At 43.2% G+C, this 18,613-nt stretch overlaps 1 protein-coding gene across 1 annotated transcript in view; it reads left to right on the plus strand.

The window, feature by feature from the left end:
- The window catches only part of fng (Fringe glycosyltransferase), a 380,064-nt gene that overhangs the window by 40,924 nt on the left and 320,527 nt on the right, over positions 1–18,613 (plus strand). The window contains exon 2 of the mRNA XM_065230528.1: positions 1,197–1,571. Coding sequence (XP_065086600.1) covers positions 1,197–1,571 — 375 coding nt within the window. The remainder of the gene's footprint in view (positions 1–1,196; positions 1,572–18,613) is intronic.

An 18,613-nucleotide genomic window follows, 5' to 3' on the forward strand; every position in this document is an offset into this window, starting at 1 on the left:
TTAGTAGAAATACGTCAATAACTCTTGATCGGCGAAAGATATCGACAAGCTCTGCGCCTTCTAAAGATCTAAAAGTTATTTTAAGACACCTTTGCTGAGAAATTTGAAATAAGAAAACTAGAGCAAAATAACGGTTTTTTTAGAGACACCCTAACTCAATTCAAAAAAATAGCTCTAAATCGATCAATAAAATAAAAATAAAAAATAAAATAAAAAAGGTCTTTTCTACAAAGTTGCTTGAAATTAGCGCTGCTATAACTTTGATAAAATATGTATACCTTAATTTCTTCAAACAAAAAAGTTAGATTTTTGATTTTAATGATAATAAGAACCACCCTAGAATTCATTGTCATAAAAATGAGGGCCTAGCTATAAGGAACAACTTTGTAGAAGAGACTTTTAGTCTAAAGTTTCAATTTCAAGCTCAAAACATATCCTTCCAGCTAAACCTGCATTCCGGACCACTCAGTTTAGATCTGTGGAAAATAGTAAAATTATGCCACTCCCGATGGAAATTTGCAAGATTCCGTTGACATTTGCTCTCATAATCGCCTATTGCACTCCACCATTGGTGGTGCTGGTGGATCGAAACCTATAGCAAGCGTGCTTGATAGAGACAGCCCTGGCACTTCTGTAATGGTAACCATACCGCAAGCGGCATATTTACGAAACCGATGACAGTGCACGTTGTTCATGAATATTAAGATCGTATATTATCCATCCCCCTCGAGCCGAATCATATTTACCAGATTCAGCTGATATGTTTATCGACTTGTAACCTCACCAAACAACGGAATCCGACATTTACTCGTGTTTTCTGCCTCGATTTCGCCAGACTGCAATTCCGAACATCCACGATCTTCTAACCTAAACCGTCACACCGCCCACTGCGAGAATCGCAACGAAAACAAAAACAACAAAGATGGCGGCAGTTGGCAGTTGGCCGGCCGGCCCAGATCGTGACAGTGCAGTGCACCTGCTGTGCTTTGTGTTCTCTTCGTTCGGTTCTGAGTCTTTTTCGAACTGCTTCCTCCCGTCCCGTTCGGATACCTCAATTCCAATATCACGGTTGTTTTCTGTCATGATGGTTCCGTTCGTTCGTTGTCATCGAGTCTGTCACGGCTTCCAGCCGCGTTCCGAAATTCGATTATTGACCGCTGACTGATAGATGTTTTGTTTCCAATTTCCAATTACAGGAACTGCAATACAACTCGCTGGATTCGGCGGCGGCAGCAGCAGCAGCGGAAAATGTGATAGCCAAACGGGATAACAGTGTGGTGAATGGTGGTAGTGATGGTGGTGATGATAGCGCCAACGGTTACGGCGGCAATGTGATCCATAATAGGCTTATCAGTAGCAATAGTGTTGGTGTTAGACATCATAGCAAACCGACCCGGTCGGACTATTACGATTCGTACCAGAATGGGCAGCAACCGGCGGTCACGGGGACACCGAAGCCGCCGACGACCGAGCTGGACGATCTGCTGATCAGCGTCAAGACGACCAAGGGGTACCACGACACCCGGCTGGAGATGATCACCAAGACGTGGTATCAGCTGGCGAAGGAACAGGTAAGGGAGAGGGGATTTGTTTTTTGTCGCTTCGATTCCGGAGTGTGCGGGTTGCGCTGGGGGAGCGCAATTGTTCCGCTCCGTTGAGCGGAAAGTTTACATCACCACAAGAACAAGCAGTGGTTCTGCTTCATGTGAGGCTTTGTTGTGGTTTTTAGTAAGTAAGTGCGGTTCAAGATGGGGGTCTTTGTTGGGAAATGTTGCAGAAGTTTGGAATAATTACCATTGAGTTAGCACCGGACAAGTTCACGATATGCTAAACCTCACTTCTTTCCTCAGATACTTGACAGATTGGTGGGGTTTGTTTATATTTTTTTTATAAACCGAAATATTGGATAGCAGTAGTTATAATCCTGTTACGCTTCTTAATATTACATAATCAATTTCATTAAATTTGCAAAGAATCCGCTTGGATTAAATTTTGTCCACGCTGATCCTCCCGGCCCAACCATCAGAAGTGGAATTAATTTCACGCCATCAGGCAACCGACCATAGTCTACTTCCTATTCGCTCCAACTGAATCCCAGCTTTACTCAACTAACTGCCTACGTTTTTTTACCCCTCCAATTTCAAACCGAGAACCATACACTCTTGACCTTCGCCTCTTCGTGTGAGCCTTTCAAGAGCAACATGACCTACCCCCTGTATTTATGCAAAACGGCAAAGACCGGCCCGCTCAGGCTCTGTTCTTCCTACTTTACTAATTACCGACTCGTGCACGACGACGAAGACGAACACGACGAGGGCCGAAATGGAATCCAACAATGGGATTAATTTCACTTTGCTCGCGCCACTTGTCGTTTTCCCAACTCTGAAGGATATAATTGCAAGGCATTTCCACTCCGCACCTCTGGAACTTCTGTTTTAGTTCGTTTTACTTTTCTTTCGCTAAGGCATTTCAAAGACAAAGAACGAGCGAAGTGAGTATTTAATTATGGTTCAACCTACTTTTTGATCTTTCGGATCCAATCCAATCCATACAGCCGCGGCAGGGCGGGCAGGCCGGCGGGGGTATGATGACATTTCAATCAATTGCTCGGAATGAAACTTTGTTGCTGCAGTGGTGTCCGGCAGGGGGGAATTGTGCAAGCTCATTCCAATGCAATTAATGTGCAGGGTGTTTTTTTTCGGAATGGATTTGTCTTTTTCTGTTGTTGTTGTTGATGCTCAACGATGGGCACTCTTCAAGTTGATGTGTCTATCAAAGATGGGAGAAATGAGTTACGACCATATCGGTTCGGTTGCTGCTGCTGATGATGACGACCGGACACCACCACTCACCACATGCGGTGATTGAATAAACACCGTTTGGCGAGACCCGATGGAATTCGATTTTGAAATCTGTGTTAGGGAATGCGCATTTCGAAGGCAATCGGTGGTATTTTTAATAATCACAGCCAGGGCCCCACAAAGTCACTTTCAATCGAAAAACGTCAAGCGACGATGAAGCTGTCAACCATCACTTTCAATTGAAAGTTATTCTGTCTTCTCTTCGAGCAGATCCTCATCAATATCAACAGAATTTTGGCTTAACTCGTGTTCATTTCTTCATTCATTGTCAAGTGAACTTACATTTGCATTGAAGCGAAGCTGTTCGATCCAAATTCTTGCAGTTTTGATGACTTTTGTTACTTGTTCACTCGGTTCATTTGAGCGTATGCGCATAGATGATAGATGCGCATGCACGTGGATGTCAAATTTCGCATTGTCGGGTGGTTTGTTTATCCATCAATATGGTTATTTTTTTTAATCGGGGTGACGTCTAGAGATCAAAAATTGATATGCGACGCCCTTCTGAAATCCAAGATGGCGGCTTCCAGTTTAAGAAAAAATAAGAAATGCTGTCATATACTTATCAATAAAGGTATTTTTGGAATCGGGATGATATCAAGAGGATGAAAATCGATATCCGACGCCATTTCGAAATCCATGATGGCGGCTTCCGATTTCAGATTGTGCGGGAAATACTGTCAAATACCCATCAATATAGGTATTTTTGGAATCGGGATGGCGTCTAGAGGCCGGAAATCGATATCCGACGCCATTTTGAAACCCAATATGACGGCTTCCTATTTCAGAAACATGGGAAATGCTGATGCCGTCCCATAAATATGGGTATTTTTGGAATCGGGGTGACGTCTGGAGATTGAAAATCAATATCCGACGCCATTTTGAAATCCGTGATGCCGGCTTCCGGTTTGAGAAAAAGTTGTAAATTCTAACAAAAATTTTTAGAATCAGGGTGACGTTAGAAGCCGGAAACCGATATCCGACGCCATTTTGTTTGGCTTCCGATTTGCGGAAAAGTGTGAAATATCCTAAAATAATGTTATTTTCAGAATGGGGATGAGACGAAAATGCCGAAAATTGATGTCACGCCGTCTTTAAATCCAAGATGGCGGCTTTGGTTCAGAAAAAAACTGTGAAATACTGTCAAATATCGATCAATGTGGGTTTTTTTTTTTGGAATCGGGCTGACATCTAGAAGCCGGAAATCGATGTCCGACACCATCTTGAAATTCAAGATAGTGGCTTCCGATTTCAGAAGAAATGTCAAATATCCTACAAATAGTATCGACTATAGATTTTCAGCATCTACGCGTCGTCCTCGTTCCGAAAATACCCAGATCTTACTGTATTTGACACATTTTGTGAAACCCGATGGCTGCCATATTGGATTCCAAAATAACGTCGAATATCGATTTTCGGCATTCACACGTTGTCTCCATTCCGAAAATACCCATATTGTAGGCTATTTGACACTCTCTGAACCTTGATAGCCTCCGGGTTCCAAAATGGTATCTTATATCGATTTTCGGGATCTACGCGTTGTCTCCGTTCCGAAAATACCCATATATTAGGGTATTTGACACGTTTTATGAAAGTTGAAGTTGATTCCAAAATGGCGTCGAATATCGATTGTTGGCATCTACGCGTCATCCTTATTCCGAAAATACTCATATTTTAGGATAGTTGACTCTTTCTGAATCCTGATGGTCGCCATATTGGTTCCGAAAATACCCATATCTTAGGGTATTTGACACTTCATAAAACCAATGGCCACTATCTTGAGTTACAAAATGGCGTCGGATATCGATTTTCGGCACCTTCGCGTCGAAATTAAACGATTCTGCGGAGAGTTCATTTTCTTTTCTTTGATTCCAAAATGCAGAACCCTGATCACAGCAACAGTTGCACATTCGTGCCATTTTCAATAGTAATCTATTGAAAATTGATAGTCTTAATTTAACAGTTTCGTTAAAAAATAATCCTATCGATTGACGTATTTAGATCTAAAATCCATCATATCCGGATCAAAATCAGACCACTTTCATGTCGCGACCGACTTTGGTTTTTTAAATTGCACCCCCAATGTTGCCTTAAAAATATATGGTTTGTAAGATTTAAACTTATGGGAACTGACATCCGACCTATGACCTTGACAAATGTCCAGAAAATACTCTTTAAAACAGATGAGGCTGGTGAGCTGACGGAATCGAATGACGGTGACGCGCTTGGTATAGATGGCGACTCACGAAGAGCTACTGAATCCGATCAGTAGCGGTGCGGCTTCTTCCTCCTTCTTTGGTGAATGGACGCTCATGTGGGTTGCAGCTCGCTGCTTACGGGCAGCAATTCGTTGTGTACTGGAGAACAATGTTTAACGCCACGCTCCAAAAGCACTGTTGCTGCTGCTGAAAGATGACGACCGACCACACACCATCGCACACGGTGATTGAATAAGCACCGTTCGGCGAGACCGGATGGAATTCGATTTTGAAATCAATCTGTGTTAGGGAAACAGCTTTTTGCTGGCAATCGGTGATAATTTTGAAGTTGCAGTTGAAAATTGATAAAGTGTTCATTTGAGCAAATTCGTGGGCAAATTTCCAATCGATTGGCTTGTTTAGAATTAAAATCCATCCGCTATTGACAGAGTTATAAGGGGTCAAAACCTGACCACTTTTCGTAACACGTTTGATTTTGGTTTTTTGAACCAATATGTTACCGAAAGACGTAATCCTACGTCAAAAAATGGATGACTCTATTTTCAATCTTCTTACAATCAGAATAATCTACAGTAGTCGGCGTAAAGATTTTTACCCACCGTATTCGGAGTATTGAATGTTTCTCCAATATTTAAAAAAAATAACGGGCTAGAAAAAAAAAAACAATTTGACGGTATGCTTCCCCTTAATACCTTACCAGATAAATTTTCCATGACGTTATGTTGATCGACGTGGACGGCAAATCAACGGTGAGTCTTGGAAGAACGAGAAATTCTACAGTACCGACGAAATCGGAGGTGCGAGAACGAATGGTGGAAATGAATTTTTGTACAGCTTGAGTGGATGACCGACGTATTCCAGCAATTGGTAGAGAGATTTTCTTTCTCCGAACCGTCAACGATTGGGACAGGGTCTCCGTTATGAAACAACACTCGCTGCCCGAATTCAAAAGTTCTCGTGCAGCGTGTTGAACTCCGGTATCGTCGACCAAGATGACTACTGCTGTGGCTAGCAGAACCCTTTTACTGCTCTGTCCTGCTGAAGCGTAGCTGGTTGGATCGATGGCTGTTGCTGAGACGGTGGGATTAGACTGCTGATCTGTTAAAGGAGAGTGGTTGACGGTTGATGGCTCTGGTTTCGTTTTTCCCGAATTTGAACCATCGTTGGCGCATATTTGAGTATGATGACGGCTGCGGCATTTCCGACAGGTACTGGATGAAGAACAATCCTTCGCTACGTGTCCCTTATGTAGACAGTTGCGGCAAAGCTGATGACGTCGTACTTCTTTCAGGTTCGAAAATGATGAGCACATGTATAAGGGATGGTGATCACTGCACATCAGGCACTTTCGAGTGTTGAGTTGAACTGCACCATGACTAGCAAGTGGACGAGTGGTTGGCTTTTTCACAGTGGTGACGGTTGGATTCTCGATGGTCTTGACCTGTATGGTTTGGAGTACATTTACGCGTCGATGGATGAAGGTGGTAAGACTTACTTACTTACTTAAGGGTTCTGTGCACCACCAGCGGTGCAAAGGGCCAACGTGGCGGCTGCTCGCTTTTGCCTTGACCTGGGCCCAGGTCAGATTCCTATCGACTTCCTTACTGAGGCTCCGCCGCCATGAGCCCCTGGGTCTGCCTCTGCTGCGATGTCCTGCCGGATTCCAATCCAGCGCTTGCTTGCAGATTTCGTTTCCGCCTCGTCGAAGTGTGTGGCCTCCACTTTCGCTCTCGAATTTCTGTTGCTATCGGCTTCTGATGACATCGACGATGGAGCTCGGCATTCGAGATCCAGTTGTGAGGCCACCAGGCACGAATTATATACCGCAGGCATCGGTTGATGAAGACCTGCAGCTTTTGAGTGTTCTCCGCAGAAACAAACCACGTCTCGCTGGCGTATAACAACACAGATTTCACGTTCGAGTTGAAAATTCGGATTTTTGTGCGTTGACTTATCTGGTTGGATCTCCATACGTTTTGTAAACTCGCAAAAGCAGCCCTAGCCTTCTTGATTCGGGCACCTACGTCGCTCTTGGTCCCGCCGTCCGACGCTATTTGGCTGCCAAGATATTGGAAACTTTCGACCTTCTCCACTGCTTGCCCTGCTACCGTAAAGTTGGAAAGGTTGCCCGTGTTGATATCCAACGATTTGGTCTTGTTGACGTTGATGGTGAGACCCGCCGCAGAGGAGCGTTCGGCTAGGTCATTGAGCTTACTCTGCATATCAGAGCGCCGTTGTGCTAGTAGAGCAACATCATCAGCCAAATCGAAGTCGTTGAGATGGTCCATGGTGATAGGCTGCCATTACGATGAGAAACAGTAGCGGTGATAGTATACATCCTTGTCTCACACCAGCGACTACCCGGATAGGGTCGGACAAGGCTCCGTTATGCAGAACTCTGCACGTGAAAGCCTCATACTGCGCTTCGATGAGGTTGACGATTTTATCCGGGACTCCCTTGCGTCTCAGGGCGCCTCACAGATTCTCGTGATTGAGACGGTCGAAAGCTTTTTCGTAGTCAATGAAACCAAATAAAGGGACTCTTGGAATTCATTGACCTGCTCCAGGATGATGCGGAGCGTGACAATATGGTCCACACAAGATCTTCCGGCACGGAATCCTGCCTGCTGCCGTCTGAGAGTCGCGTCGATCTTCTCCTGTATCCGGTTCAGGATAACTTTGCACAGAACTTTGAGAACAATACACAGTAACATGATGCCTCGCCAATTGTCGCACACAGTCAGATCCCCCTTCTTTGGGACCTTCACTAAGATGCCCTGCATCCAGTCGGCCGGAAAAGTCGCGGTGTCCCAGATATTACAGAATAGTTGATGCAACATTTGTGCGGATAGCATGGGGTCAGCTTTGAGCATCTCTGCTGATATGCGATCGACCCCTGGAGCCTTGTTGGATTTCATGCTTCGGATAGCTGCTTCAATCTCCTGCAGTGATGGGGCCTCGGAATTGACGCGAGTGATGCGCCGCACCCTAGGCGGATCATGCCGAGATGTTGATGGCTGGTTGGCCGTCGAAACTTGAAGAAGTTGTTCGAAGTGCTCAAACCAGCGTTTCAGCTGGTCACTGGGGTCGGTAAGCAAATTGTCCAGTCGTGTGGCATCCTCGGGTTCATCCTTGCTCCACTCAGGCGTCGTGAGATATCGTAGAGGAGGCGTATATCGCCAGTGTGTATATCTCTAGAGTCGAGTACCGTTGACGGGCTTCGTTCTTGGCTCCTCTGGTTCTCGCCCGCTCTATCGCGGCTTTTGCTTCTCTACGCTCCTCAATCTTCCGCCAGGTTTCATCTGTGATCCACTATTTCCTCTGAGTGCGCAGCTTACCCAAGTTGTTCTCGCTTGTTTCTATAAAAGGTGGTGAGAGCTTGGAATGAAACTATATTCTGAGTAGACGCGTACTCTTCCCAGGCTCTCCGGGTTGTGGGATCTAGGCGAGTGCTGAGCATCCGGACGAGTAAGATATCCCAGCACTGAGTTTGTTCTCCGAGTTGTTCAAGCACTTTCACATTAGATTCAAATTTTTCCACTAGTGAGTGGAGTTCTGCTGCCGACTCCCGCTTTATGGTGGAAAACTCGAACAATGCGTCCACGCAAGTCTGTTTTAAACGCCTAATGAGGTTTTGATAATGATCTTCGAGCAGCTTCCAAGCAACCATATAGTCATTTGCACTGATCTGGATTGTTTGAATGAGTTTTAGGGCATCTCCAGCTCCAGGATGATCGCAAATAATAAATGTTTTGCGGCCAATTGAGAGATCAGCAGACGAGTGGACTAACGAGATATAGTGATCATGAAAGTTCAGCCAGTTGTCGATGTTTCCGTTGAATACAGGGAGTTTGACGTCGGGGAGTCGACGGTTTGAAGCGGAAGAAGGACGGTATTACTGGAGTTGGCGAGGAGAAAGCCTTTTACTTCATAATACGCAGACTCAAATTTACTTCGTGATTTAAACTGCTGCTCTAAGCCCGCTTCGTCTAGCGATTCCAATTCCGATTGGGTTTTATTGAAATCCACCCAGAGTGTCGAGAGATGCTCCAGTCGCACTGGTGGACATCAGTGTCCACGTTGAATTCGTCCATGAAGGATAGGATAAGTGAGAATGATGTTTGAAGGCTACGTAAGCGCACCTTGAGCGCCTTGATCCGACGTTCCGAAGACATTTTGATCTGAAACTTAAATAAGGCAATTCAGTGCCTTGTAATAATGCAATCAGCAGCAGCAGCGTTGTAGCAGAAGACACAACAGATGATGATTGAAAAGAGATCTTCCACTGCTTCGTCGATGCCTTTTATAGTTGCTCCAAAGGAAGTACGTTGTCCCGGAAATGTAGGACGCTACTGTCAAATTGAGCAACGAAGATGGATTCGATGTCGACCTAATTCGAATATTGGCGAATTACGATGCAATTGACATAAAGATAGCGCTGAAGACTCCTTCGTGTACGAACAATGCCTAATCATAAGACTTCCTAAGGACGCCTCGAAACAACACCCCCCGTATTCTCCATATTCAGTTGATTTAAAAAATCCAATTATCACCAACACCAACTCGTTTCATTTGAACAGCAGAAGAGTGAGATAAACGAACGAACAAATCCCTACCAACAACAAGCAGTAGACAGTAGCCCTTCCGTTCCGTTCCGGAGCACTGACTGGCAAACCGTTGAGTAATCGCAGAACCAGTTCGGACGCCCTGGGGGGATAAGAAACCGCGCGTCCGTCCCTTATGGTGGTTCCCGGCCGTGTTCGTCTTGTTGGTTGGGGGCTTGCGAATTGCATTTTTGCTTTCGTTTAACGACCGCTAATTGCAATATGACAGAGTAGCAAAGGTTTTTTTTTTTTTAATTTTGTAAACAAGATGTCACTTATCGGAGCAACTTCTTTATCGGCTGAAAAGTGACACTTCGATTGATACACTGGAATAAATATTCTCTCGCAGCTCAGATGGTTGTTTCAATAATCCTCAAAGTTGCTTATCTCCGAAAACCGAACGCATGCAGGCAGACACGCGGCCAAACCCTATCATTATGGGACGTAATTCCGTACCTCGCAAGCTTCACTTTCGGTGACCGACGTCCATGCGGAAACGCAGTGCAAGACGCATACACCGAGGGAAAAAAATTAATTGCTTCTTTCGTGAGTCCTTTACGTTCCGAATGCGGGCTTCAAGTTCAAGATTTCTTACACTTTACTTGTCTTCATTCCTGTTTTCCTCCTTTTGAGAGACGCAGGTTAAGGCCGTCCGTCAAGTTTGAATGTGCCCAGCCAGTCAGGACCATTCAGCGAGGGTAATGAGGCAAATTATAGAGTGCGGCAGAAGCAAGCAAGAAGCAAGAAGGTCTGTCAAAATTAATAAGTCCCCCTTTTGTTGGTTCCATGTCAGTTGGTGATCAGCGGCCGTGATGCTGCTGGATCTCGGTCGAAATCCGCGCGCATCGAAGATCGAAATAACGCCGGTCGGTTCCGAAATCGAAATTGAATCATCACCCCGGTTAATGATAGAGGGCAGCACTTCGTATATCTGATTCTTTTTTTTTTTTTCGTTTTGTGAATCGTGAATCTATGAGAACATATATCTAGCAGTAGCCCGGCTCTAGACAGTGGGCGGAGATCTTGGCGTAATCCTCGCGCGAACGAGAAGTATGTGTCTGTGAGCAGCAGCTCTAATTGGCTGCCCGAAAATTGCCACTACCAAGTCCGGCTGGAGCTGGAGATTTGTAGTTGTTTCGATCAGTGTTTTTTCTCGTTTGCTTCAATTCACAATTGCCTTATGCTGTAGAGCTCATTAGAATCCCCTCTTCCAAAGCTGTGGATCCAAGCAAATCCGAACCGACCAATCATGGCCAGGCTGCTAGACAATTCACAAAAACTTGCCGCTCTATCTATGCGAGAGCACCGCTAATCCCGTTAGTGCGTAAATTCAGAAGTCTCTCACGGCCTTCGCTTCAATGGGCCGTTGCCAATCGGAATCTATTAATTTCTGCACGAGCCACACCACCGTCAGGAACTGGGGAAAAAAATCCGGTTTATCTCGTCATATTTGGATTTGTCGCTCTGGGTTGCCAAATAAAAAAAAAACGCCAAAGGAAGCATGGGAGGAAACACAGAGGTGGTTGAAACATTGTGGAAAAGTGGTTGTCTTTGTTATGGAAAAAGCTCACTAAAAAGAACATCTTTCAGCGAGGTTTTTTCAATGATGCGGTATGCAAAAATTAAATTTCCAGATTTAAAAAAGACAAGACTCTAAGACCAGAAGGTCCCGAAGAAACGAGCTCAACTTTTTGGCTCAGCTCTGGTACTATCTTCGGTCCCAAGCTAATCGATACACCCCTCGAAACATATGAAAATCCACAAACCCCTCATTTTATCTGTCAAACTTTCATAGCGAATCAAAACAAACATAGTGTAGTACTGGAATTTATTCTAGAATGGGGTACGTTAGTCGATTTGCTTGGGACCTATAGGCTAGTCAAGTAGTGAGCCAATTTAAAATCGTTAGTTTCGTATTAATTGTTGATAATACTTACTACAAAACGAAAACAATTCATCAAAGTCTATTTTCTTTTATTCGATGTTGCCGTCATGCAGGATGTGATTTTTTTTTTTTTTTTCAATTTGAGCTCACACGATCAACAATAGAGGCGACAAAAAAAATGGCGTTCAAACATAATTAAGTGCATTCATCCAATCATTTGTAAAACAAACGATATTTTAGCCCAGTGTGGTATCAAGCCCAAAATCTATTGGAACGGATTCCAGATTGTTTCACTGCTAGCAAATATCTCCGCCTTATCCACACAGCTGCTCATTTGTTATTCAATTAAAAAGCAAAGGAAATCGGTAGTCTTTTCGGATTTCGCGAAATGGCTCTTTCCTATTTGAAAAAAAAAGTATTTTAAATATCAAAAGGGGACACTAATTAAGCGGAACGGTCGTTTTCTGCTAATCTCGACTGAGAAAGATGCGGCTGCATGATCGGTGAAAGCCAATCGACGCACGGTAGCATCAGCTGAGTCCGATCGATAGAGCAATCGATTGTGGCGATGCGAATTTTCCGCTCAATAAAAAGTCGAATTGAATAAATTTGCGAACTTGACTCGCCGCCGGTGTGTTGGTGGCTATTTTTATACGCGAATTATTTGGCCATATCTCACGTTTAAATTTTATGAATATTTATACCGAACTTTAATTAAATTTTGAAAGCCCGATGAAATTTTAGTACGAAAGGATAAAAGCTAATAATTTGTGGGTTAAAAAACTAATCCATAAATTGAAAATAGGCTCATTTTTGGATGAGTACTTTTCCAGAAAAAAAATGGTGGTTAATTTTCCGTTAGAAAGTTTAATCCACAAAATTACGTTTTGTATGATTTGGATGGAATTTGGACCACAGTAGTCCAGAATGGGAATTTAGCAGGAAAGATGCATTTAGAGCCAGAAATTTAAACGTTAGAAAAAAATGAGTCTTGTACTGTTAAGGGCCACCCACATTCGATCCGGATCTGACGCGTTGCGGCAAAGTGACAGCTAAATCTATTGTCTAACTGTCAAATTTACGTCAACGCAACGCAAATGGAACTAATGTGGGTTGCCCTCATTTTTGTGTCAATTATAACCAGGGTGAATCTTAAGGCCCAAACGCAATGTGGGCGGAAGCGGAACGGAAACGGAAAGTTTGACAGTTGTCACTAATGACATCAAGATGCCTAACCGAAGTCGATTTGGATCTAACTAGTTTTCTTGTAGGCTTACTCAGATCGGGCTTTTCCGCTGCCGTTGCCGTTCCGCTTCCGCCGTCATTGCGCTTGGGCCTTTATAATCGCTGATAGTAATGGCGAACATTATGGCACAGACAAACAGACATAACACAATGAATATTGCTCACTGTAAAACATCGTCGCTAAAACATTACCACCATCTGTTGAGTATATTGTGGTGGGTAGTACGCTGAACAGATGATGGTAGTGTGTAAACAACAAACGAAAGGGAATTGACTATGCGTGCCATAGGTGGCGGTACTACCAACTAAGATACTTTTAAATTGACCGTTAAATGCTTGTTCGATGAACAACTTGCGAGTGTTATGTATGTTTGTCTGTGGTTATGGTTTATTGCGTAGTGCTGTGATTTTTTCAATGACAATTTAGTGTGAAATTGTGCTGTGTGCCGCAGTAGAATTATTTCTTCGCGAGCCCCGTAGGGATTTTCTATCTGGATAGGTAGGAGAGCAGTTGCCACTGCAGCTGGTTCTCGTTTAAAATACTTTTTACTTTCGCCGTGGCGAGCTATTGGCATCTATGGGTAAGGCAACTGTACTCAGAGTTAATATTTTTGCAGTGAGTAAATTTGAGTTACTCATATTTACTCAAAAATAAACAAAGTAGTCTAATATTTTTCATCAAATAATGTTCAAACAATCCCCGTCTGTCAGAATGTTTTGATTTCAAGATTTAGTAATCATTCATTAAAAGATCGAAGTTGTCCGGGCCAGGGAATGTTTAGGTCTCTTTTGCTTTCTAGGATGGATGGCTAAAGTGTAATGTCTTTGAAGTTTTTGGTGATGTGGTGGTCTTTTACCCGGAAATCTTAAAATAGCTGAAGACTCTTCCCGGGAATCGGGAAATATTTTCGATAGTTATTTATTAAAACTTGAACTTCGTCAGGATTTCCACCAGAAGATTTTTCCGACAATTTCTGGAAGTTTCTTCCAACTTCCCCTTGAAGATTTCGACCAGCTTCTGCGGAAGGATTTTTATGATTTCTCTGGGAGGTTTTGTCTGACTTTGCACGAAAGTTTCTTCCAACATCTCCTGGAAGTTTTTTTTTTAACTTGCCCTGGAAGAATCTTCCACCTTCTCCCACAAATTTCGTCCATTGTTCAACGGAAGTTTCATCATTTTTTCATTCCAACAGTATCAGATTACAATCAGCTACCGCTGGAAGTGGAAACTATTTCCCATTTCATCCGGACGTCCCACGGAAAACTTTTCTGAATTATTCTGAAAGTTTCATCCGGCTGCCTAAATTTGCATAGAAGTTTTTTGTAACTTCGCCTGGGAATTTCTCACAGATTGTATCAGAAGCGTCTACAAGTTTCGTTTGGAAGATTCTTCGCCAGGAAGCTTTCCTGACTTCGCACTAAAGATTCGTCAAAATCCTAAAATATGTTTATATGGTTTTCGTACGAAAAAGAACTGCTTTTCGGGAAGTCCAACTAGTTTCCTGGGAATCAGGAATTGATAATTCTGGTAAGTTGCCCGGACAGGAAACATTAGATGGTGTGATTTCAAGACTAAGGAAGTAAGAATTTGGCCAAATGTTTTCAGAAAGATAAATTAAATTAATACTCAATCTCACAAAATCGGTCAAAGAGGTTTCATATTTTCTTGCACTACATGCCTGAAATGAGGAAACTCATTATTAATAATTATTATTAATAATTACGGTGTATCGTGATAAACAACATTTAAATCTCTGATAATATTTAGCTGGAAAATGTCAGAGTTAGGGTCAACTCTCTCCAGAAGCGTTGGTTGTTTTCCCTGATACTCCTGCAAAAAGACATCAATAGACACGAGTTGAAAAAGGTTGAACAGGAACATGTTGAATTTTCATCGTTTGGTGTTGCTGTGTTGATCGATATTTAGCACAAATGGAGCATTGTTGCATGCGGTCTTTTATTTAGCTGTTCATCCCAGGTCAAAATAGGTTAGTTCTGGCCAACTTCATAGTTGATTCTATTCTGAAACTTCATATGTCAATGAGCGATCGTCGAAGGGATGCAGGAACCACAACTACCATTTTTTTCATACTGAGATTGTCCAGAATCTACCTTTGGATTGACTGGATTATTTGGAATCCCCCCCTCAATATTGAGTGAAATTCTTCCTGTGATTGTCCGGAATCCTCCCTGGGATAGTTCATATTCCTTCTATGGATTTTCCGAAGTTACCATTGATATTGTTGGGAAACCGATCTGGGATTGTCTGAAATTCCCCCTAGGCTTGTTCGGAATCTCTATTGAGACTGTCATAGATCCCTTTTGCGATTGACTGGAACCCTCCTAGAGATTGTACAAAATCCCCCTGTAATAGAACGTCATCGGCATGGCAGTAAAACAAGACAGCTCTGACTGTTCCGTAAGGTCACCATAAAAATCTTCCATCGATTTTGAGGGGGCAGCTTGTAGATCCTTTCGTACACGTGCAATTGACCTTTCATTGCTGAAAGATCTTTGCTTTGCTTCATTGCTGAAAGAAATGTTGTTGCTTTGCTTTGCGGTGGTTGTGGTAAGCGATTTACCGGTTCTCTGTGTGAGCAAGTGTGCTCGTGTATTTCATTGCAAATGCACTAAACTTACGAGAACTCAGGCAAAGCTTATCACAGACAATGCAAATGTTCTGTTCAAGTGTGAAAATTGTCTAAAATTGATCTCGCGCGTCAAAAGTGTAGATGAAGAAGGTATTTCAACTCTCTAACTCAGTCACTGGCATGCCAGATCACCACATTGCTGCTCACATCAAGGGGTAGGTCACTCAGCTCAGTGTGCCAAAAACATAGTAGGGCACATCATGGCACACTCATTGACACTGTTTGGCACCCATGGAACAAATTTTTTTATGATCTCTAAAGTAACTGGCATCACTGCACTATTTCTGCCCCTGCGTAAACAATTTTTGGTATCCATAGCAGATAATTTCGCCTTAGAAGGTAGTTGCCCTTCATGTACGAACGTCGCGAACCGAAGTCAATCAGCTTGATATGGAAATTGTGATCGATGATAACGTTCTCGTCTTTGATGTTCCGATGCAGAATGTTCAACGAGTGCAGGAAACCCACCGCATTAGCACTCTGTTCACGTGTGTCAACAGGTACACTTCGATCGGAATTTCCCACTTCTCCTCGGTCGTAATCATAAACTGCGGCACGAGCTTCTTCTTCAGTACGAACTTCAATATCACCAGTAACCTATCCGAGTTCCGGTAGCTCAGCTTCACATACCCGTACGCGCCCTTCCCGATGTGCCTCACCAGCGTGTAATATTTGCTGTACTCTCCGTGGACGGGTGACGGAACTGGGCCGATCCGAGTGCTGCGCTGCAACAGTATTCTTGATAGCCTGCCCAAGCGAGTTGTCCACCGTACTAGTCATGCTGTTGAACGTTAACGTCAGATTCAGATGCCTATCCTCATCCTGCAGGTTGTTGTATGATGAATCCGGATCCCGGTTTACCCAGATGCAGTAGACCTTCCTCCCGCAGGGAAGCGTCTGATTCGAAATGGTGTACGGTATGTTGATCACGTTGCCATCGTAGTGGATCACTTCCCCAAGGTACTTCCCATCCGAATAGATCGACCTGCGTGGTCCACACGGAACCGGAAGCTTTCCAACGGCTGAATCAAAGACGAATACTAAGATGAAACAGTCGGAAGAAAAACTTTCTATTTTAGTGTCCTCTTTCACGGTCCCTTTCATCCAATGAATACCTCCCGTATGCAAGGTAATTTTGTGGTTTTGCTGCCCCCTCGGTAGAGATAAAATTTTGCGCTCTTTTTTATTAAAACAATCACTCCAAAATCAGAGATGTCCCATTTTTTTAAATTATTCGATTAACATCTAATCGATTATTTTTTGTTCGCTGTGCTGTCATTTTTCGACCAATGAAAGTGCAGCATGTGTTTGAAACGATGGGTGATCCTCTGGAGAAGTTAATGCTTATATCAGCATGATATAACCGATTAAAAATATTTTACTTTTCGGTTCGTTAATCGATTAATCGATTATTCGAATGAAAATCGACCATCACTAAATGAATGTGAAACGTCATTTCAAATTTAAGGCCGTACATAAATAATGATACAATTTGAAAGGGACCGGGGAGTATGAAAAGTTCATTTTAAAAATTAATGCGGAAAACAAATTAGCTGTAAGGAATGATCAGCGCAGTGCAGGGATGATGCTTTTCAAGAAAGTGCAAGTTTTGTAGCTGTTGTAAAAAGACATAGTGGTGGAAGATCGCAGTAAGCCGCGCTTGAAATCTGACGTGTTTATTTTTGCTGCGTGTTTTTCTTCCGCGGTTTTGATTTTTTTTTTTTTTTGCATTCAACATAATTTGTTTGTGATATCCTGATGAATGTGGGCGTCTTAGTGGAATACCTGTATAATGAGAGAGAGAAGGATTAGTATTTTCCATTTAATTCCACTACTTTATTTGCTTATCCTTGACAGATACGCGTATTTCGTCTACAATGTGCAGACTTCTTCAGTGTCTTGTACTAATACTCGACTATTAGTACAAGACACTGAAGAAGTCTGCACATTGTAGACGAAATACGCGTATCTGTCAAGGATAAGCAAATAAAGTAGTGGAATTGTTTGTGGTGTAATTGAGTTTTAGGTGTTCATGAAATCGTGCTATAGTGGATTGCCTCCCAGGAGCCCGGTTCTGCGAGTTCAGATGCCACCCTTTCGGCGTGTAGTTCTATTGAAAGTCTCGTCGCCGTGGGCGAGTTTGAACCCCGGGAAAGTGCTGATAATGTATCCGTCGCGAGATTTTGGTGGTGATTTGGCGGCCGACGTTGCCGTGAACCAGCAAGTTTTCCGCTTGCAAAAGTGCTCGGCTGATGGTCTATCGCAGATGTCGGAGATTGCGAGTAATCTGAAGGATGCCTCGCTGGATACGCCCAAGACTGGACGTGCAGTAGCTGGTGGCCGTGAACGGTTCCTGGGGAAAGCACTAGACGCGGCGAATCTCCTTCCAGATGACTATGGCAATACAAGAAAATTTGTTTTCATTACGGAAAAGGTACTTGCCATTAGATTTTTTGCAAACAGTGACGGATAGCGGACATCAAGAAGTGGAGGTGCCGGGCAAAGGTGTTATATCAAGACCACCAGTTGCTACGACCGGTAAAAATACCTTGATCGTGTGTTAGTATCACCGCTCAAGATCCGGTGATCTGTGACGTCATCAGTAAGAAAACGAAAACATCGACAGCATTTACATTGAATGGCCTCCTCTAAAGGATTCAAGTTTGATTTCTAATCAGGATCGAGCACGCGTCTCTCTAAAAGGCAACTTTGCCTGAATCCATAGGACAAATACAAAGCTTGAGAGTGCCAGTCTTCTTGATATGTCGGCTTCGCTTCAAGCGTCTTGTAAACTTCAAGCGACGAAATTTGAAATGGAAAAGAATTTCACTAAGAATATGAAACTGAAGCAAAGTTTAAGAGCACCAAAAATAAACAGTTCTGATAATTCATACAGAAAGCTGCGGGCAGGGCTGGCAAATGTCACGCGATATTTACAGAGATACTTCTGTCACTATCATCGGATGAGAAAACGATGACAGAGATTTTCTTCAAAATGTCATCGAATTTTTGTCATGACAGAACGTGACAGTTTTGTGATCATCGTAATTACTAGCTCATTTATTGCTATTAATGTTACTAGTACTGAGGAAATCATAATAATGTATTCACTCTACCGATTACATACGGTTACTTGCTTGAATTCAGT

Source organism: Ochlerotatus camptorhynchus, unplaced genomic scaffold, assembly GCF_037179485.1.
Source record: "Ochlerotatus camptorhynchus isolate MF236.1 unplaced genomic scaffold, CSIRO-AGI_Acam_v1.1 ptg000330l, whole genome shotgun sequence".
Taxonomy (NCBI): domain Eukaryota; kingdom Metazoa; phylum Arthropoda; class Insecta; order Diptera; family Culicidae; genus Ochlerotatus; species Ochlerotatus camptorhynchus.